The sequence below is a fragment of the Canis lupus genome, chromosome 21, assembly GCF_048164855.1.
Source record: "Canis lupus baileyi chromosome 21, mCanLup2.hap1, whole genome shotgun sequence".
Taxonomy (NCBI): domain Eukaryota; kingdom Metazoa; phylum Chordata; class Mammalia; order Carnivora; family Canidae; genus Canis; species Canis lupus.
Genome location: NC_132858.1, coordinates 43,176,092 through 43,199,919, shown reverse-complemented (window position 1 = coordinate 43,199,919; position 23,828 = coordinate 43,176,092). Strand labels below are relative to the sequence as shown.

General features: G+C 37.4%; 1 protein-coding gene across 2 annotated transcripts in view; it reads left to right on the top strand.

Moving 5' to 3' along the window:
* COG5 (component of oligomeric golgi complex 5) overlaps positions 1-23,828 on the top strand; it is a 298,194-nt gene that overhangs the window by 208,937 nt on the left and 65,429 nt on the right. For both annotated transcript variants that reach the window (XM_072791548.1, XM_072791549.1), the window contains one exon: positions 12,905-13,109. In XM_072791548.1, the coding sequence (XP_072647649.1) occupies positions 12,905-13,109 (205 nt within the window). The remainder of the gene's footprint in view (positions 1-12,904; positions 13,110-23,828) is intronic.

Here is a 23,828-nt window from a genome sequence, read left to right as displayed (position 1 = left end):
CAGAGGGAGAAGCAGGCTCCATGCACCGGGAGCCTGATGTGGGATTCGATCCCGGGTCTCCAGGATCACGCCCTGGGCCAAAGGCAGGCGCCAAACCGCTGCGCCACCCAGGGATCCCGGCTGTGTTCTTTCATATCAGCATAATTACTGCAAGATTCATCCATGTTGTTGCATTTACCAATGGTCTCTTTTTATTGCTGATCATATTCCCTTGTATAGATTATACAACAGTTTGTTTATCCATTCCCCAGATGGGAGACAACTGGATTATCACAAATAAAACTACTGCAGTTGTTCACATAGAAGTCATTTGTAGGGATCCCTGGGTGGTGCAGCGGTTTGGCGCCTGCCTGTGGCCCAGGGCGCGATCCTGGAGACCTGGGATCGAATCCCACATCGGGCTCCCGGTGCATGGAGCCTGCTTCTCCCTCTGCCTGTGTCTCTGCCGCTCTCTGTGTCATTCATGAGTAAATAACTGAGTGATGATCATAAAAGGGTAGAATCTTTGCAGTGCCTTTTGTAGCATAGAGGGTACCTATGAAAATATTTTTTCCATATAGACTTTCGCTGGTTATCTAATGGGAAAACTTATTTTCATTTTGCAAAAGGAAAATGTTTCAAGTTTGAAAACACGTGGTCATGAGTATTTTGCTATCGAACAGATATATTTTAAAACATAACCAACATCTGTTCAAGAATAGTGTGATAGCTTAGAACAGTGGGAAAATTATTACTTCTCAAAACACCTTATGATATGGAGATAAAAGTGCATGAAAACTGGTATTTAGGGACGCCTGGGTGGCTCAGTGGTTGAGCATCTATCTTCAGCTTCAGGGTGTGATCTTGGAGACCTGGGATCAAGTTCCATGTCGGGCTCCCTGCATGGAGCCTGCTTCTCCCTCTACCTGTGTCTCTGCCTCTCTCTGTGTCTCACATGAATAAATAAATAAAATCTTAAAAAAAAAAAGAATTATATGATGAATCTACAGATCAATTTGTGATAATTCACATCTCAACAATATTGAGTCTTTAATCTGTGAGTGTATATATCTTCCTATTGATCTTGGTCTCATGTCAGTGCTATATAGTTTTTAGTGTGCAGGTCTAGCAGCTCTTTTCTTAAATTTATTACTATTTCATATATTTCAGTGCTACTGTAAATGGTATTTTAAAAATTTTACAAGTGTTCATTATTAGAATATAGAAATAAAATTGACTTTCATGTACTATCCCTTATATCTTTGACTTTGCTACCCATACTTATTAGTGTAGTAGTTTTTGGAGATTTCTTAATGTTTTCTATGTTGATAATCATACAGTTTACAAATAAAGACAGTTTTACTTCTTTTCTGGCTTCCTTTCATTTTTTCCCCTTGGTTAGCACTTGCAGTAGTGTAGAACTGAAGTAGTTTCTGCCTTGTTTACAATCTTAGAAAGCATGTAGTCCACCTTTAATATCTTAACAGCAGGTTTTTCAGTGATGCCATTAATCAGGTTGAGGAAGGTTACCTTCCATTTCTAGTTTTTTGAGAGTTTTGAGTTTTTTTTTATATTGCTGTTAATTTTCTTACAGTGCTTTTCTGCATGCATTTAGATGATCAAATAGATTTAGTTATTTTAATGTGTTAATACCTTGTATTCTTGGATAAATCCCACACGGTCATGATATATTATCTTATTTATATGTTGTTGATTTCAAACTGATAAATAAGTGTAAAGTTTTTTGAATGTGTGTATAAGATATTAATCTTTAGTTTCTTAATGTCTTTTTCCATTATGAGTATCAGGGTAATGCTAACACCACAGAATAAGTGGAAAAGTATTACATCCTCTTCAGCTTTCTCAAGCTGTTGATGTAAAATTGGCATTAATCCTCTTTAAATGTTTGGTAGAATTTACCAAGGAAGTCATCTGGGCTTGGAATTTTCTTGGTGGGAAGATTTTAACTACAAATTCAACTATTTTCTTAGATAAAGGATTATTCCATTATTTCTTCTTGGGTAAGCGTTGGTGGTTTATATCTTTCAAAGAATTTATCCAGTTCATTGAAGTTTTCTAATTTATTGGCATAAAGTTGCTTGCAATGATTTCTTAATTACCCTTTGAATGTATGTGGAATATGATTAATGTTCTGTATTCCTGATATCATTAGTTTCTCCTTTTTTTCCTAATAATTAAAAGTAGAGGTTTATTAGTTATATTTATCTTCTCAGAAAACATTTGGTTTCATTGATTTTTGTCTTTTTTATTTTCAATTTCACTGATTTCTGCTCTTGTGTTTATTGTTTATTATTTATTTGCTTTGCTTTAGGTTTGATTTGCTCATTTTATTAAGATTAAGTTTAGATCATTGACTTAAACCTTCCTTTTGTAATTTGTTTACACTGCAAATTTATCTATAAACAGTATTTTAGCTGCATGCCACTTTACTATTTTTCCAAACATCTGGAAGAGTTGGAATAGTGAAAAAGCATCTATATATCTATACCTTTGATTTAGTATTTAACAGTTTTCCCGCTAAATGAGCATTTTGAGATTGATGTGTTTGAAATTTAAAATTCATAAAAAATAAAATTAAAAAATAAATTTAAAATTTATGAATGATTTTAGTAGGTAGTTTTTCAAATATTCAGATACAATATTATGTAAATATAGACTTTCAATAGTTTTTCACACCATGTATGAAAGTAATGGGTTTTCATGAAAACAATAATCACCATGAAGTTTTCTTTAATATTTAACTTTTTAAATCATAAGTCAATTGCATTTAATGGAATGCATGTACTAATATACTAGAAATAAAATACAAGAATGTAAATTTACCCACAAAATATGTAAGCATAATTACAAAATTGATTAAAAACTCAGTTTTTAGGCTAATGTGAAAACTAATGTGAAAAGCTCATTTATGGCTGTTGCAAAGTATCTGTTTTTAAGCATTTATTAAAAGTGTACTTGGGGCACCTCAGTGGCTCAGCCAGTTAAGCGTCTATTCAACTCTTGATTTTTGTCTCAGATCATGATCTCAGAGTTGTGAGATCAAGCCCTGCATGGAGCTTCCTGCCCAGCGGGGAGTCAACTTGAGTAGTCTCTCTCCCTCTGTCCCTTCCCCCACACACATTCTATCTCTCTCTCTCTCTTTAAAAATAAATGAATAAACAAATAAATAAATCTTTTCTTTTAAATGTACTTTATCATTTAAAATCTTTTTTTGAGGGACACCCAGGTGGCTCAGCAGTTGGGTGCATCTGCCTTCGTGATTCTGGAGTGCTGGGATCTGCTGCATTGGGCTCCCTGCTTGGAGCCTGCTTCTCCTGCCTATGTCTCTGCCTCTTTCTTTCTCTGTCTCTCATGAATGAATAAATAAAACCTTTTTTTGAAATCTTGGAGTTGTTGTAGTCAGTATTTTCTTTCTGTAGAGTAAAAATTTAGTTTCTATTTTGAATATTCTTGCTCAATGACAGGGATAGATGAAAGAAAATAGCCTTTAGCATACTTGAAAACTTTCAGACCTTTAACCAATTTCACCTTCCAATATTGTTTGTTACCAGTTGATTTGGCACATTTTTAGTAGAAATTGTATAAGGTAAACTTCATGCCAATAAATCACACAGATATTGAGTGGAGGTGCAGCTATAAAGGCAATGTTTTTGTCTACTAATTCAGTCATGTCTGTCAATTCTGGATCTGATTGAATTTTCTTATGGATAGTTTTTTTCTGACTTTTCTTCATGTCTAATAATTTTGGGGGGTTATAAGACATAAATTTTTACAATGTCTGGTACTGGACACTTTTATCTCCTGTAAATATTCTTGTTAGATACTGTCAAATGACTTAGAAACAACTTGGGTTTTTTTTGAGTCTTTTAAGATTAGCCTGAGTAGTGTTTAGTCTTGAGCTAATTATTTTCCACTACTGAGGCAATACTTTCCTTAGTACTCTACCAGATTCTCTGAATTATAAGGTCTTCCAACCTGGCTTTCAGGAACAGGCAGTCTTCGCAGTCTTGCGTGAGTAACGGATATTCTAACTAATCCTGCATAGGTTCTTCCCCCATACTCTGGAACTTTTTTCACACACATAGGATGAGTATTGTTTTGCTCAGTACGCAAGGTGGACCATTTGCAGATCTCTGGTTAATCCTTTATGTGCAGTTCTCTTCTCTCTGGTGTTCTGTCCCATGAACTCTAGCTGCTTCAGTTTTCCTGGTCTTGGGGACAGAAGGTGTAGAGGAGTCTCTTACTCTTGCCAGTGCCGTAGGCTAGAAGCCCCTGGTAGGAAATAAGCTGATGTTACCAAAGTGGGAGGTTCTTTCCCTACTCAATACCTTTTGCCAAATAGCCAACTAACAAAGCAGTAACTGATGGCAAGCACATAATTTATTCAGTGGCCATAGAATGGAGAAGGGGAGTTCATGCTGTAATGGTACCTTCTCTCCAAGTAGGTTTTATGGGGTTAGGGTAATTAGGGGCTGGCAAGCAAATTGACAGAGGAATTTTTCCAGGATGAGGGAGGAGGCTTCCGAACAAGGGTATAATCTCTTTTCTTCCCCTAAATGGGCACTGTCGGATCTGTCATGGGCTGTTAGGTGTGTTTTTTCTTATTACAGTTAGATGAGGTCATCTGGACGGTTAGCACAGCGTCTAAACTGGATCAGACCACTCTATATTGGATCCTGGGGGCTTTTTTGGAGCTTGTGGCTTTGGCATCCTGCCTTAGCTTCTGGTAGAAAGCAGCACCTGTGAGTAGGGCTAGAAGACTGAGTTATTGTGACTTGTTAGTAAGTCCTCAGTGGCACTGGGATGGTTGTAGGGTTTACCTCATTTATTTCCTATGCCTCAAGAGATCACTGTCTTTTATTACACATCTTTTAATGTGTGGTGTTTCAAAAACCATTATTTTATATATTTTGTCTGTTGTGAGTTTGGTGTTTGTTTTGTTTTTGTTTTTGTTTTTGTTTTTGTTTTTGGTTGTTTCAGATAGGAGGTTAATCTGGTCTCTGCTACTCCACCTTGACCAGAAGCAGAAGTATCTCAGCTAGTATTAAGAGTAATGATTAAAACTACATTTCAAAATACTATACAGTATGTGCATGTGTAACAGTTACTGTCATTCAACTTCTCTTTGGTCATGTGCTGCATTATCATCCTTAACCATTATAAGCCTTTGGCGTTCTTTACATGCTCTTCTTTTTCCCATTCTGCTCATTCTCGGTGACCAGCCTTGTCTCCTGGGTCATCAAGATAATTAAGGTCATTAGGAAACTCTTTCAATATCCTCTGAATGAAAGCCTTCTTTTCTCCCCGTGGGTCTGAGTGTGAGGTAACAGTCTTATTCTCCAGAGCCGCCCATTCACCATCAGTGACTGCCTGCTTTGTGTACCCTTTGCTCACAGCAACACCTTTCATAAGTCTCTGTTCTATCTTGTGTTTCTCCTTTTCTGTTGATTTCTTCCCCTCAGATAGGAAACCCCTCCAGGTTGCTCTAATCTAGTAAAAACTAAAACTAGAGAGTTCCTCTTTAGTTACTATTTGATCTCTGCTCTTTTTATCCAAACCTCTCAAAAGAGTAGTTGGTATTTTTTTTGTTTTGTTTTGTTTTTTGCCTTCATTTTCATACTGTTGATTTCTCAACTAGGTGTACTCTGGCCATCTTTTACTATTCTATTGAAATTGTTCTCATCAAAGTAAGCAGTGACCTGCCTTTTAATGATCAGATCCAAATATTTTTCAGTTCTTAAATTATGGGACCTATCTATCTAGCTTGTGTAGTTAAAGAAGCCACTGAGAGGAAATATAATATTTTTAGGCAAAAGATTCCATCAGTATTTCACATTCAGAGTAGTTTGTTACTTCTGATAGCATTATTACCTTAATAACTTCCTCTGGGAGAACTCCAAAGTAAGTTGTTTGTAAAGCACCTTCCATTTATATAGCACATACAGTCCCTGAAGTGTACCATAGTACTTCTTAAAATTATAGACAGGCAATATTAAGGAATACAACCATCTGCAGAGTTGAAGATTATGCACAACGTAACAGATTGCCTTAGTAAGGAATATTTTGGCAGAAAATATCTAAAGGGAAATTTTCCTAGTTAGGAACATGTTCTTTCTGATTATAAATGTTCATGCTTAGTAAAAAGAAGTTCTACTAGATTTGATAAAATATAATCCTAGACAATGAGTGTACTTTATTAAAAAGGCAAGGAGCCTGATTGAACCTGTCACCTTGAAAATTCAAAAAAGCTTCTATAGGATATCTGCTGCCTTAATTATCTTTGGGTGATAGTTATTTCCAAAATGACTTCTAAGCTTTATGTCTGTTACTTTTATTGATAGAATATATATATATTAAATACATACATTTACAGGGTCATTATATTTTATACTTTGAACTAGTAAATGTTACAAATCAATTATATCTCAATAAAACTGAAAAAATAAACCTTAAAAGATTAAAAATTTTTCATTGATTTTCCATTACTCTTTTTTTTTTAAAGATTGTATTTATTTATCTATGTTAGAGATAAAGTGTGTGAGCAGGTGGTGGACGGGGAGCAGAGGGAGAGGGACAAGCAGACACCATGCTGAGCAAGGAACCCGACACAGGGCTCCCTCGACCCTGAGATCATAGCCTGAGCTGAAATCAAGAGTCAGACACTTAATTGACTGAGCCACCTGGGCACCCCCGCATTACTCTTAAAAAGTCATTTATTATAGTATCAGACTCATAAAGAAAAAAGGGTTAAGTATCATAACTATACACCTAAATAAATTTTTCAAACCTTAATATAGCCATGTAGCCAAAATGAAGAACAGCATCAAGATCGAGAAACAGGATCCCCGGGTGCCTCAGCAGTTTAGCGCCTACCTTTGGCCCAGGGTGTAATTCTGGGGTCCCAGGATCGAGTCCCGCATCGGGCTCCCTGCGTGGAGCCTGCTTCTCCTTCTGCCTGTGTCTTTACCTCTCTCTCTTTCTCTCTGTCTCTCATGAATAAATGAATAAAATCTTTAAAAAAAAAAAAAAAAGATCAAGAAACAAAGTATTACCTGACCCAGAAGCTCCCCTCAGGTCTCCTAGTTTTTGCCAGGCACTCTCCGTTATGACAAGAGTATTCACTCATTTCTAATGACATAGATTCTTTTTAAATTTTTATTTTATGCAGATAAAATTTTCCATATTGTAAGTCTTATGTTTGCTGCCTGATACCTCTCACTCAACGTGTTTCTAAGAATCCTCTATATTGTTGCATGCATTTGTAGGTTATTATCAGTGTTGTAAAATGTTCCATTTTGTGAATATACCATAATATATTTATCCACCATATTATTGATGGGCATTTGGGTTATTTCATATTTTGAGCTATATTAAGTAATGCTCTTATGAGAAATCTGTCCATTTTTACTGGGAAAAAACCTGGGAATGGAAAATAGGTACTTGTAGTAGACAGAATTACATGCCTCATAGAGATTTGCATGTGTTACCTTAGGTGGCAGAAAGGATTTTGCAGATGTGATTTGTGGCTCTGAGATGGAAAGATTGTCCTGGATCATCTGGGTGGGCCCAGTATAATCACAGAGGCCTTTAGAAGGGTATGAGGAGCAGAAGAGTCAGAAGAGGAGATGTAACTATTGAAATAGAAGTTAGAGCTTGTAATACAACTGCTGGAAGGGGCCCACAAGCCAAGTGGTTTAGGCAGGTGGAGAAGTCAAGGAAAAACTCCTTTAGGACCATCAGAAAGAACATAGCCTGTTGATAACTTGATTTTGGCTTAGATCAGTTTTGTACTTCAGACCTCCAGATCTGCAAGATAATACATTTATATTGTTTTAAACCACCAAATTTATGGTAATTTGTCACAGCAGCTGTGGAAACTAGTATGTAATAGAGTTTACATATGGTCAGTTTGAATAGTTACTGCTGAAGAGTTTTCAAATGTTGCACCAATTTAAACTCTTTGAGGCAGTCTGCTTTTTCCTATATCCTTGTCAACACTTGGTATTGTTTGTGTTTTTTTTCCCTTTAACTATTCTGGTGGACATTTAGTCAAATCACATTGTAGTCTTAATTGTATTCCCCTAGTGATTAATGATTCTCACTTTTTCCATATATTTATAGGCTATTTAGATAATGTTCTTTTTCAAAGTTTCTGTTCATTTCTATGGAACTATCTTACTGATTTATAAGATTTTGTTACATAATCTGATTTAACTGGTTTCTTTTATCCCCCTTTGGCAATCTAGTTGTACATATATAGGTTGATCATTTCACTTCATTCTGGGATTAGGATGGATTAAGGTAGTTGCAGTTTTAATAAGACTCAGTCTATCTCTAATTTTTCCTTTTCCTTGGGCATGCTTCTCCCAGGCTTTTAATTGAGAGGCTGGAGGGTCTTTGCCTCTTCATCCCTGAAATAATTGATTTTTTTTAAAGATTTTGATTTATTCATGAGAGACACACAGAGAGAGAGGCAGATTCACAGGCAGAGGGAGAGCAGGCTCCATGCAGGGAGCCTGATGCGGGACTTGATCCTGGGACTCCAGGATCATGACCTGAGCCAAAGGCAGACCCTTAACCACTGAGCCACCCAGGTGTCCCGAAATAATTGATTTTAATCTGCCATTCAGTGGTTTTCAGACAAGGCTCTTCAGCTTTCCGCTTCATGAAACTGCAGAATCTAGTGAACGTCTTCATAGGAAGGAAGACTTGCTTGTGTTTGTGGCATGATCTCTCCCCCATAGCTGGCCTTTGTTTCCTATGATATGTTTCCACAGTATGAAGGATAGTTTACCTCTGCCCTTTGAAGTTTTAGACCTACTTCCCCAGCTTCCCTTACAAGTCCATAACTAAGTAAATCTTCCATGGGACACTAGGGTTGAGAGTCCTTAAGCTTCAAAAATCTTCTATCCCATGAACCACTAAAAGCTCTGCTAGTTTCTTCTCCAGCATAGGAGAACCTCTGCTTGGTCCAAGCTTGAATTTATAAAAATATATATGGCTTCTTTAATTGTTACAGTGGGAGCCCTGATCTGTCTCCATTCTTCTCCACCCCCACCTCCACCCTCTGCTATTATTCCCAAGATACATTCCCAATGTGACTTTTCTGGTCCCTTCTTATCAGCACTCTTTTTTTTTTTTTTTTCCTTTCTAATTTTTTATCTCTGTAGTGGAGTATTAGTTTGTGAATGAATCACGCTCTCCTCAGTACTTACAAGTACCTGAAACACGTGTCTCTATCCTCCCCCTCATCTGGATAACTCACATTAGTCTTCCCATTCTCAGTTGAGAAATGAAGTGTTCTTTTGATGTCTCCCTCCCCATACACATGCTCAGATATGGGTATGACATCCTCTGTCTGCTCCCCTAAAGCTCTTCTATGTCGCCAATGTAATTATCCCACTGTATCATAATGGCTCACCTCCTTGCTTGTCTGTATCTTTTACCAGGCTCTAGGAAAAGCTTATCTGTGTGCCTCTGTTCCATATTATGCTCCTGTCACAAAGCACAGTGTTCATTATATAAATGACATTCAGTTGAAATGGATGCCTAATGTGTTAAATTAATTTTTAAAGGCTTCAGGAATTCGGAAATCTGAGGAGGAAAAACTAAAAGGAAAAATACCTTTTATTAAAAGAATAATAAGCACTTACAAGCTAAATGAGATCCTATTGTAAAATACTCTTAGAAAGCAACAGTATGTATGTATGATACACAGGGACATGAAAGGATGGCACAAAAACATAGGGATGATTATCACAGGATAATAGAATATCAAATAATTTTTACCTTTTTCATTATACTTTTATATATATTTGATCCTTGCAGTGAACATTTTATGTCATCATTGATAAAATATGGAGCAGTTTTCGTTGAGGTAAAAGAAGAAAGCAAATATGAGATTCAGATATTTAATTAAGTCCTCCATGGGGATTTGTTGAATGCATAATGTGACCCAGTTGTTATGGAAATGGATAAAGTGCTCAGAATTGAAGAGTAGAGTGAAATAAGAAGAGCTCAGGGGAAAATATCCCCAGTTTACCTCAAATATCAGGATAAATTCCAAAGGGATCAAAGAATCAAATGTAAACTATGAATCCATTCAAGTGCTGGAAGAAAACATAATTAAGTTAGGAATAGAGAAAACTTCTCTGATTTAACATCCAGAAGCAATCATGAAAAGACTGATTATTTGACTATATTAAAAGTTGTACATGGCAGGAAAAAACCTTAAGCAGAATAAAAGGACAAGTGAAAACTTGAAAAATATAACTTACATCAAAGAAAAGATGCTAATATCCTAAATATAAAAAGATGTTAAGAAAAAGGCTAACAACCCTAAAAATAAATAAATAAATATATATATATATATATATATATATATATATATATATATATATATACACACCTACCTTTTATTTGGAAAAGATGCTCAGTGTCCTCCATGACTCAAGAAATGCAAAATAAACATACATAGAGACACCATTTCTCATGTATCAAATAGGGATAAAATCAAAAAAGCTTAAAAACACACTCCGTTAATAATCTTGTGGAGAAATGTCCTTATACATTGTGAATTCAAATACAGACCTTATGGAGGGGAGTTCATGAGTATCTTAACAAAATCATGTAAGCATTTGCTTTCTTACTCAGCAATTCTCCTAAGGATCCATTCTACAGATGCACCAGCAAAACTGTGGAAAGGCGTATTCACAGGACTATTCATTGGATCATTATTTGGAATAAAAAAAACTGGAAGTAGCCCAAATCTTCATCACTTAGGTGATTAAACAAACTGGTGCATACATAGGATGTAATGCCATGCAGCTATTTCAAATAATGAGAAAAAGAGGCCAAAAACAAAACAAAAACCTGAATGAGGAATATATATATGCTACTATGGAATGATCTCTAAGATATATTAAGTTTAAAAAGTGGAGAAATATATGTGTAGTGTGCTCTTGTTTACCCAAGATATGGAGTGGTATAAATACACATTTTGGCTTATATTTTTAAGAAATGGAAGAATAAACCATAAAGTCCAGAAAAATGACTACCAAGAGTGGAAGAAGGGTTGTGTGTGAAGAATATATTGGAGAGACCAGGGATAGAAGCTAGACTTCTTTGAACGTACTTTGTTGTGTAGGTTTAACTTCGAAGTCATGTAAATATTTTATATAGTTATAAAATGGAATGAAAATGAAAAAAGAAATTACTAAATATCAAAAGTAAAATGGAAAATCTTAATGCAAATGTTTGTCCAGTTGGTGGCAAAACCATACAGAGAGGCACTCACATTTGACTTTTTACTTTACTCATTTGACTACTTTATAGTAATTGTTTTTTTGGCCTTCTTGGGATATATTGAAAGGACAGTGACAACTACCCCCCCAAAATCCCATGAGCTGTTTTCAGTAATCCTATTATTGATGGTAGTATTATTACTGTTTTTCTCAGACTGTTATGTGTGTTTTATGGAATGGTACTTGGTTCCTGTGAGGAAAGCTGGAAACTAGAAATATTTAGGGGGAGTGGAAGGTAAGAAGTTGGAAGGATTTTTTGGGTGACCTTTATTTTTTTCTGTGGGGTAATAATAAAGGTGGTCATCTTCATATTGTAAGTGGATTCAAAATGAACTAGTTAGTTTGGAGGAGAATATGTATGCTTTATATTCCTGCTAAAAGGGATGGTTGTGGGATAGAATGCATACCCAGTTGGTGGATTCTGTAACTTTGTGTTGCTGATATTATGGAAAAACAACTAAGAAACCTTCTACTGATCATAGCCAGTTATAGGCAAGCAGTTATTCTGTCCTAATTATATGGATATATAGTTTGCAGAAGGGGATAACCACAGGTGGTTTTGTTGTTGTTTTTTAAAGTCTGATTCTCCATTCAAAACTTCATGTTTTAGGCTTTGATTGGATTTTCTATTTAAAACTTGCATTTTAATATCTGTTTATCTTAAATAGGGCTTCTTTGAGTTTTAAAAAGGTCTGAATGAGAGAGGATGTTTGCAAATAATATATCTGATAAGGGGTTACTATCCAATATATATAAAGAACTCATACAACTTAGTACAAAAAATACTAATAAATCACCTAATTAAACATGGGCATAGACATTTTTCCAGAAGAAGGAATACCAACAGGTACGTGAAAAGATGCTCAGCATCATTAATCATCAGGGAAACGCAAATTAAAACCATAGTGAGCTATTACCTCACATCTGTCAGAATGGCTAGAATCAAAAAGACAAGAAATAAGAAGTGATCCTAATGTGGAGAAAAAGGAACCCTTTTACACTGTTGATGGGAATGTAAATTGGTGCAGCCACTGTGGAAAATATTGTGGAGGTTCCTCAAAAAAATTCAAAATAGAACTATATGATCTGGCAATTCTGCTTCTGGTACTTACCCAGGATTTTTAAAGATTTCTTTCTGCTACTGATTTCTAATACTTCGTATAACTTGAAAGTTTTTGTATCTATTTAGACTGTTTTATGGCATCAAATATTATTGATCTTCATATTGCACTTCAAAATGTGTACTTTGCTGTTTTGGATGAAGTATTATATAAATGTCAAGTGAATTTAGATATTGTTTAGGTTTTCTATATGCTTACTGACTTTCTGTGTACTGGATTTATCAGTTATTGCGAGAGAAGGAATTGAAATCTTTAGTTCTAATTGTTGATTTGCCTGTTTTCTTATAGATTAGATTTCAAAATATGTGATTCACATATCAAATGCAGTGATTAGTGTAAGAGAAAAATTACCTTTACTGGCATTATTTTAAAAAGCCTTATTAGAGTATATCTTCTACCATCATCATATATAAAAGAAAATTTATTTGCTACATTTTATTTTATTGTTTATCTTATCCATGTTATTTTTTTGCTTGGCAGCTTCTATGTTTTTGAAACAGGCATTTGAAGGAGAATACCCTAAATTATTACGTCTTTACAATGACTTATGGAAGCGTCTTCAACAATACAGCCAAAATATTCAAGGAAAGTTTAATGCAAGTGGAACTACAGACCTTTATGTTGACCTACAACAGATGGACGATGATACGCAAGACATATTCATACCAAAGAAGCCAGATTACGAGTATGTTGCTTAATCAAGCCTATTTGTTGTCATGATAAGGATTTTGTTACTGTTTTTATAATGAACTAGAAATTGGGAATATGTTAATCTTCTATATATTTATAATTATCATGATTTATATGTATACTGTAGAAGACTTTGGAACACTTAAATGAAGAAGTCAGATGTGATTCTTAGTTGAGCAGCCTGGTTCCTAACTGGAATCTGATGTAAAATATAGCACCACATAGGGTGAAGAGAAGCTAGGAGATGAGCATATGTGGTCACCATCTTTTAATTGGTAATATACCTGTCATTACATCAGATAGTACCATTGATAGACCACTGGCATAAATATGACATAAAAGTAACTAGTGTGTTCAGGAACTATAGAGGAAATAAATCTTATGCTGGGATAGCTTCTCAGTGTGGTAGGAAAAAACTGAGTATAGTCACAATTAAACCTCAAATCTCTTAGCTTATTCATAAAGTACAGTATATGTAGCCATATAGTTAGGTGCAACTTTGGAAAACAATATACCATCTCGTAAGTTTAAGCCATCCAACTTTCCTCCTAAATTGAAAAAGTATTATTTTCAAATTTCTCTTTGAACAACAAATCAATTGATTGGCTTGCACGTTTTCTTTAAAAACTAGAATCATGGGGATCCCTGGGTGGCTCAGCGGTTTAGCGCCTACCTTCAGCCCAGGGTGTGATCCTGGAGTCCTGGGATCGAGTCCCACGTCGGGCTCCTGGTACGGAGCCTGCTTCTCCCTCTGCCTGTGTCTCTGCCCCCCTCTCTCTCTCTCTCTCTCTCTCTCTCTCTCTATGTCTATCATGAATAAATAAATAAGATCTCTTTAAAAAAAAAAAAACTAGAATCATTTATTGTGACAATAAATAAATAAATAAATAAATTGCTCAGATAACAGCAAATTCTTAACACGTACCTTGTAAAAAAAAGATGTTAGGTGGATTTAAATATTTCTCTTTTAGTTTTTAGTTTTCTAAATACCTAGTGTATCCACCATTGTAAAAAGTTCTAGCTAATGAAATAACAGGATGTAGAAGTTTTCATTGGCAAAATAAATGGCATGACAGTAGGCTAGGAAGATAGACTGAAACTATATTGTTCTCTTCCATAACTCTTTTATGCTAAACTTGGAGATTAGATAAGAACTAATGAAGAAGGGCATGAGAACTAAACTCATCTCTTGATCTATAAAGATCTAGTCAGTTTTTAAGTATGTAAAATAGAATATATTATTCTATTTTTGGCTTAGTTCTATTTTTTATTTTTTTATTTGTTGGGGGGAGGAGTTCTATTTTTTAAATCCATATTCTTGCCCTTAAAAAGATCTGTAAGTATCCACAGCAAAAGGTGATAGTGGTTTGTCTCCAGGAGGTAGAATTTTTGTTTGGCATTTTGTGCTTTTCTTTAAAATTAAAAAGGAGTGGAGGGAGAGCAGTAAATTCAATGGAGAGAGAAAAAAATCAGGAAAAACCTGCTGTGTTTTGATTAATGGGATATTATTGTCAACTTCTGGAGGTCAAATTCAGTTAAGTAGTTGGTGGGGGAGAGGAGGTATGATCCATATACTTAAGAAGCCAAAAAATCATGAAGGTAATGAGGAAACAAATACAATGGGTTTTTTAATATTCTTTCAAGAAGTAAGGTAGAGAAGAAAACATAAATTTGACCATGTTAACTGAGCTAAAAGAAATTTGTTTTGTTTTATTTTTAGTAAAGATAGGGAGATTGGACAGTGTTTATAAATAGAAGTAGCTGGTGGAGAGAGAGATAGGAGATACAAGAAAGAAGTAATGAATGGGACAAGGCCCTAGAAGAATCAAAATAGTCAAGAAATAAGTAACTAGGTTAGCAATTTTTTTTTACCTTTTAGTATTCATGCTGTATTTTCAGTAGTGGTAATTGCTATGAAGAAAATAAGATAATGTGATAGCATACTTTATATAGTGTGATCAGGGAAGACATCTATGAGAAGGTGACATTTGATCTGAGATCTAAATCATGCCTAGATATGGAATGGTAGGTACAAAAGCATTGTTAGAATTGATGAAAGACAAAATGGGAGAAGATTGGGGTGACATTTCTGGGGTGACAATATGCCGTATTCCCCTGACTCACCAGTCACCAGTTACTCACCAGTGAAACTGGAGGAAAAAAGCCTCTTTTTTCCAAAACCTCTGAAAATGGTCCTAAAAGCAAATAACAAATGAAAAGTCATGTACTCAAAATCTATGAACATTCAGTAACAGTTCTGTAAGAGGTTGTGATCTTTGAACCAAGACTGTTTCCTCCCTTCCTTCTCCTTCTACCCGCTCAGCAAGGCATAGACTCCACTCAGACTGTAGCAGTCAAGAGCCAAGGGCCCCCTCTACGCCAACTCCCAACAGGAAGGCTTCCTTCCTAAGAGGAGCAGAACCTCAGCACTTCTCATCCTGCCCTCATTTCTGTAGCTGAGGCTAAGTTTCAAGCAAGTGAGATCAAGAGGTAGGGTGCTTCTTTAATTGTGCACAACCCTACTCAACAGGTAGAGTCTCTATCTTTTGGACTCTCTGAAAATACAATAAACTTCCCACTTTTAAAATAGTGGTTCCATGCCAAGAAAGGCAAGCTGAGAGGACCTCAGGCTGCTGGCCCCACACCCCACCACTAAGTTCCTAAAGTGAGATGTCACTCAGAGAAAGGCTTGCCATTTTCTCCACCTTTAGTCCCAGAGCTCTGGCACAAAAATTCTCCTTGGGGAAGAAGCAAGCAGTTAAAACCTTAACTGTATATTTCCTTGAAAGTAACTGACATCATTTGCAATAAGCCTGGGAAAGCTTAAAGCTGAGGACATTCTCAGAAGCAGTGGAGGTTATGGTGAAGGTTATGATAAGGAAGATACAGACTATACTATAGGCCAACTAGCTCCTAGGAGAGATCTGTGGAATAAGACAACTGAAAGGAGTTCTTGGAGATCAGAACAAATATCAACATGACCTCAGAAATTATTTTATCAAAGGAGCTACAATTAGATTGGATTAGCTTGTAAAGGAATTTATGGTCTATTGAAAACAATAGAGCAATCTGCAGCAGCTGAGTGTAGTCCAAGAAAGAGGGGTAATGGAACCCTATCAGGTCCCACTGTTCTCCCTGGGTGACTATGGGCATACCCAAAGCTATGCCTCTCTAACAAAGGTTTCACACTGCAGGGGAGAAATAGACTTCACTAAAATAATCTAGCTAGTCACTAAACAAGCAAATAACAATAACAAGCTAGAGGTACAGAGATCTAGCATATTATCTGAAATGTCCAGTTTCTAACAAAAATAATGAGACATACAAAGAAATCAAAGAAATAAGAGTATGGCCCAAACACTAGGAAAGCAAACAAACAAGCAACAGAGACTGCTTATTCACAGAGAGTGAATGAACATTCAGGTTTAATAGACTAAGGCTTCAAATTAGTCATTAGAAATATGTTCACAGAACTAAAGGAAAGCATGATTAAAGGACTATATGATGACAATGATGCATCAAAAGAGAATATCAATAAAAAGATGAACATTATAAAAAAGAATCAAGTAGAAATGCTGGAGTTGAATAGTTAGGTAAACTAAAATTTTTAAAAATCACTGGAAGGACTCAACAGTAGAATTGACTGGCATTAAAAAAGCCAACTGGAAACTAGATTTGTGTAGGCCTAAGAACAGATAGGAAAAAAAATGAAGAAAAATGAACAGAGCCTCAGAGAAATGTAATTAACAATTAAACATATGTAATGGGAGTGCCACAGTAAGAGGAGAGAGAAAGGAGAAGAAAAAATATTCAAAGAAAGAATGGCTGAAAACTTCCCAAATTTATTGAAAAACAACATATACACCCAGGACGCTCAACAAACTCCAAGTAGGATAAACACATAAAGACCACAAACAGACACATCATAGTAAAAGTGTTCAAAGTGAAGGACAAGGAGAAAATATTCAGAGCAGGCAAAGAAAAACTACTTCCCACTTACAAGGGAACCCCAAAAGATTTATGGCTCACTTCTCAGCAGAAACAAAGGAGGCTAGAAGATGGTGGACTCAAAGTGCTTTAGGAAAGAAACTGAACCAACTATCCTATATCCAGTAAAGCTGTTGTTCGTGATGAAGAGAAGTAAAGACTTACCTAGATAAATAAAAACTGGGGGAATTTGTTGCTAGCAGACCTAACTTGCAAAAAATATTATAGGAGGTTCTTCAGACCAAAACCAAGTAATTTCAGTTAATAACTCAAATACACATAAACAAAAAGTACCAGTAAAGAAATTATAAAAAATATTATAAATGCATGTTTTCTCCTTTATTGTCTTAACTGATTTAAAGTGTAGTTGTATAAAACATGTATAGAATATATTGTTGGGCTTATAACATGTAGAAATGTAATGTGTATGTATAAATTTTCCAAAACAGCATAGAGGAGGTAGCTATAATGTGCTATGGAAACAATGACAGATGGTTGACTGATAATTATAACAACTTATTGTTGGATTTTTAATATTAATAGACTTGCTGCTATATATAGCAGTAATACCACCAAAGATAAAATACTTAAGAAGAAATTGAAGATCTAAATAAATTGAAAACATTTCATGTTCACGGATCACAAGATTTAACATTGTTAGGATAGCAGTATTTCCAAAACGGATCTACAGATTCACCTAGGTTGCTGTCAGAATCGCAGCTGACTTCTCTGTAGAAAGTAACAACCTGGCAGAGGAGGGGCAAGACGGCGGAAGAGTAGGGTCTCCAAATCACCTGTCCCCACCAAATTACCTAGAAAACCTTCAAATTTTCCTGAAAATCTATGAATTCGGCCTGAGAATTAAAGAGAGAACACCTGGAATGCTACAGTGAGAAGAGTTCGCGCTTCTACCAAGGTAGGAAGACGAGGAAAAAGAAATAAAGAAACAAAAGGCCTCCAAGGGGGAGGGGCCCCGCGAGGAGCCGGGCTGAGGCCGGGGCGAGTGTCCCCAGGACAGGAGAGCCCCGTCCCGGAGGAGCAGGAGCTGAACCAACCTTCCCGGGAGGAAAGGCCTCGCAGGGAGTTGGAGCAGGACCCAGGAGGGCGGGGATGCCCTCGGGCTCCCTGGGACAATAACAGAGCAACTGCGCGCCCAGGAGAGTGCGCCGAGCTCCCTAAGGGCCGCAGCGCGCACGGCGGGACCCGGAGCAGCTCGGAGGGGCTCGGGCGGCGGCTCCGCGGAGGGGGCTGCGGGGCGGGAGCGCGAATCCAACAGCGCAGGCCCCGGAGCACAGGGCGCCGGGACACAGCCCAGGATCCCGCCTCCCCCGGGACAGGCAGAGGCCGGGAGGGCCAAGGACAGCGAGGACGCTCCTGCCCCGAGCTCAGCAGATCAGCGGCCCCGCCCCGGAGCCTCCAGGCCCTGCAGACGGAGATTTCTGGAGCTACTGCCGGGGCTGACTTCAGGGCTCCAGAGCTGGCCCCGCCACTGCAGTTGTTCCTCCTGGGGCCTCACGGGGTAAACAACCCCCACTGAGCCCTGCACCAGGCAGGGGGCAGAGCAGCTCCCCCAAGTGCTAACACCTGAAAATCAGCACAAAACACCCCTCCCCCAGAAGACCAGCTAGACCGACAAGTTCCAGGGGAAGTCAAGGGACTTAAAGTATACAGAATCAGAAGATACTCCCCTGTGTTTTTTTTGTTGTTGTTGTTGTTTTGTTTTGTTTTGTTTCGGTTTGTTTTGCTTTTTGATTTGTTTCCTTCCCCCACCCTTTTTTTCCTTTCTTTTTCTTTCTCTTTTTCTTTTTTTTTTCTTCCTTTTTTCTTTTTTCTCTTTCTCTTTTCTTTCCTTCTTTCTCTCCTTTCTTTTTTTCCTTTTCCCAATACAACTCGTTTTTGGCCACTGTGCACTGAGCAAAATGACTAGAAGGAAAACCTCACCTCAAAAGAAAGAATCAGAAACAGTCCTCTCTCCCACAGAGTTACAAAATCTGGATTACAATTCAATGTCAGAAAGCCAATTCAGAAGCACTATTATACAGCTACTGGTGGCTCTAGAAAAAAGCACAAAGGACTCAAGAGACTTCATGACTGCAGAATTTAGAGCTAATCAGGCAGAAATTAAAAATCAATTGAATGAGATGCAATCCAAACTAGAAGTCCTAACGACGAGGGTTAACGAGGTGGAAGAACGAGTGAGTGACATAGAAGACAAGTTGATGGCAAAGAGGGAAACTGAGGAAAAAAGAGACAAACAATTAAAAGACCATGAAGATAGATTAAGGTAAATAAACAACAGCCTGAGGAAGAAAAACCTACGTTTAATTGGGGTTCCCGAGGGCGCCGAAAGGGACAGAGGGCCAGAATATGTATTTGAACAAATTCTAGCTGAAAACTTTCCTAATCTGGGAAGGGAAACAGGCATTCAGATCCAGGAAATAGAGAGATCCCCCCCTAAAATCAATAAAAACCGTTCAACACCTCGACATTTAATAGTGAAGCTTGCAAATTCCAAAGATAAAGAGAAGATCCTTAAAGCAGCAAGAGACAAGAAATCCCTGACTTTTATGGGGAGGAGTATTAGGGTAACAGCAGACCTCTCCACAGAGACCTGGCAGACCAGAAAGGGCTGGCAGGATATATTCAGGGTCCTAAATGAGAAGAACATGCAACCAAGAATACTTTATCCAGCAAGGCTCTCATTCAAAATGGAAGGAGAGATAAAGAGCTCCCAAGACAGGCAGAAACTGAAAGAATATGTGACCTCCAAACCAGCTCTGCAAGAAATTTTAAGGGGGACTCTTAAAATTCCCCTTTAAGAAGAAGTTCAGTGGAACAATCCACAAAAACAAGGACTGAATAGATATCATGATGACACTAAACTCATATCTCTCAATAGTAACTCTGAACGTGAACGGGCTTAATGACCCCATCAAAAGGCGCAGGGTGTCAGACTGGATAAAAAAGCAGGACCCATCTATTTGCTGTCTACAAGAGACTCATTTTAGACAGAAGGACACCTACAGGTTGGAGAACCATTTACCATTCGAATGGTCCTCAAAAGAAAGCAGGGGTAGCCATCCTTATATCAGATAAACTAAAATTTACCCCGAAGACTGTAGTGAGAGATGAAGAGGGACACTATATCATACTTAAAGGATCTATCCAACAAGAGGACTTAACAATCCTCAATATATATGCCCCGAATGTGGGAGCTGCCAAATATACAAATCAATTATTAACCAAAGTAAAGAAATACTTAGATAACAATACACTTATACTTGGTGACCTCAATCTAGCTCTTTCTATACACGATAGGTCTTCTAAGCACAACATCTCCAAAGAAACGAGAGCTTTAAATGATACACTGGACCAGATGGATTTCACAGATATCTACAGAACTTTACATCCAAACTCAACTGAATACACATTCTTCTCAAGTGCACATGGAACTTTCTCCAGAATAGACCACATACTGGGTCACAAATCGGGTCTGAACCGATACCAAAAGATTGGGATCGTCCCCTGCATATTCTCAGACCATAATGCCTTGAAATTAGAACTAAATCACAACAAGAAGTTTGGAAGGACCTCAAACACGTGGAGGTTAAGGACCATCCTGCTAAAAGATGAATGGGTCAACCAGGAAATTAAGCAAGAATTAAAAAGATTCATGGAAACTAATAAGAATGAAGATACAACTGTTCAAAATCTTTGGGATGCAGCAAAAGCAGTCCTAAGGGGGAAATACATCGCAATACAAGCATCCATTCAAAAACTGGAAAGAACTCAAATAGAAAAGCTAACCTTACACATAAAGGAGCTAGAGAAAAAACAGCAAATAGATCCTACACCCAGGAAAAGAAGAGAGTTAATAAAGATTCGAGCAGAACTCAACGAAATCGAGACCAGAAGAACTGTGCAACAGATCAACAGAACCAGGAGTTGGTTCTTTGAAAGAATTAATAAGATAGATAAACCATTAGCCAGCCTTATTAAAAAGAAGAGAGAGAAGACTCAAATTAACAAAATCATGAATGAGAAAGGAGAGATCACTACCAACACCAAGGAAATACAAACGATTTTAAAAACATATTATGAACAGCTATACGCCAATAAATTAGGCAATCTAGAAGAAATGGACGCATTCCTGGAAAGCCACAAACTACCAAAACTGGAACAGGAAGAAATAGAAAACCTGAACAGGCCAATAACCAGGGAAGATTGAAGCAGTCATCAAAAACCTCCCAAGGCACAAGAGTCCCAGGGGAATTCTATCAAACGTTTAAAGAAGAAATCATACCTATACTCCTAAAGCTGTTTGGAAAGATAGAAAGAGATGGAGTACTTCCAAATTCGTTCTATGAGGCCAGCATCACCTTAATTCCAAAACCAGACAAAGACCCCACCAAAAAGGAGAATTACAGACCAATATCCCTGATGAACTTGGATGCAAAAATTCTCAATAAGATACTAGCCAATAGGATCCAACAGTACATTAAGAAAATTATTCACCATGACCAAGTAGGATTTATCGCCAGGACACAAGGCTGGTTCAACACTTGTAAAACAATCAATGTGATTCATCATATCAGGAAGAGAAAAACCAAGAACCATATGATCCTCTCATTAGATGCAGAGAAAGCATTTGACAAAATACAGCATCCATTTCTGATCAAAACTCTTCAGAGTGTAGGGATAGAGGGAACATTCCTCAACATCTTAAAAGCCATCTACGAAAAGCCCACAGCAAATATCATTCTCAATGGGGAAGCACTGGGAGCCTTTCCCCTAAGATCAGGAACAAGACAGGGATGTCCACTCTCACCACTGCTATTCAACATAGTACTAGAAGTCCTAGCCTCAGCAGACAACAAAAAGACATTAAAGGCATTCAAATTGGCAAAGAAGAGTCAAACTCTCCCTCTTCGCTGATGACATGATACTGTACCTAGAAAACCCAAAAGTCTCCACCCCAAGATTGCTAGAACTCATACAGCAATTTGGTAGCGTGGCAGGATACAAAATCAATGCCCAGAAATCAGTGGCATTTCTATACACTAACAATGAGACTGAAGAAAGAGAAATTAAGGAGTCAATCCCATTTACAATTGCACCCAAAAGCATAAGATACCTAGGAATAAACCTCACCAAAGAGGTAAAGGATCTATACCCTCAAAACTATAGAACACTTCTGAAAGAAATTGAGGAAGACACAAAGAGATGGAAAAATATTCCATGCTCATGGATTGGCAGAATTAATATTGTGAAAATGTCAATGTTACCCAGGGCAATATACACGTTTAATGCAATCCCTATCAAAATACCATGGACTTTCTTCAGAGAGTTAGAACAAATTATTTTAAGATTTGTGTGGAATCAGAAAAGACCCCGAATAGCCAGGGGAATTTTAAAAAAGAAAACCATATCTGGGGGCATCACAATGCCAGATTTCAGGTTGTACTACAGAGCTGTGGTCATCAAGACAGTGTGGTACTGGCACAAAAACAGACACATAGATCAGTGGAGCAGAATAGAGAACCCAGAAGTAGACCCTGAACTTTATGGTCAACTAATATTTGATAAAGGAGGAAAGACTATCCATTGGAAGAAAGACAGTCTCTTCAATAAATGGTGCTGGGAAAATTGGACATCCACATGCAGAAGAATGAAACTAGACCACTCTCTTTCACCATACACAAAGATAAACTCAAAATGGATGAAAGATCTAAATGTGAGACAAGATTCCATCAAAATCCTAGAGAAGAACACAGGCAACACCCTTTTTGAACTCGGCCACAGTAACTTCTTGCAAGATACATCCACAAAGGCAAAAGAAACAAAAGCAAAAATGAACTACTGGGACTTCATCAAGATAAGAAGCTTTTGCACAGCAAAGGATACAGTCAACAAAACTAAAAGACAACCTACAGAATGGGAGAAGATATTTGCAAATGACATATCAGATAAAGGGCTAGTTTCCAAGATCTATAAAGAACTTACTAAACTCAACACCAAAGAAACAAACAATCCAATCATGAAATGGGCAAAAGACATGAAGAGAGATCTCACAGAGGAAGACATAGACATGGCCAACATGCACATGAGAAAATGCTCTGCATCACTTGCCATCAGGGAAATACAAATTAAAACCACATGAGATACCACCTCACACCAGTGAGAATGGGGCAAATTAACAAGGCAGGAAACCACAAATGTTGGAGAGGATGCGGAGAAAAGAGAACCCTCTTACACTGTTGGTGGGAATGTGAACTGGTGCAGCCACTCTGGAAAACTGTGTGGAGGTTCCTCAAAGAGTTAAAAATAGACCTGCCCTATGACCCAGCAATTCCACTGTTGGGGATTTACCCCAAAGATACAGATGCAATGAAACGCCAGGACACCTGCACCCCGATGTTTATAGTAGCAATGGCCACAATAGCCAAACTGTGGAAGGAGCCTCGGGGTCCATCGAAAGATGAGTGGATAAAGAAGATGTGGTTTATGTATACAATGGAATATTACTCAGCTATTAGAAATGACAAATACCCACCATTTGCTTCAACGTGGATGGAACTGGAGGGTATTATGCTGAGTGAAGTAAGTCGGAGAAGGACAAACATTATATGTTCTCATTCATTTGGGGAATATAAATAATAGTGAAAGGGAATATAAGGGAAGGGAGAAGAAATGTGTGGGAAATATCAGAAAGGGAGACAGAACGTAA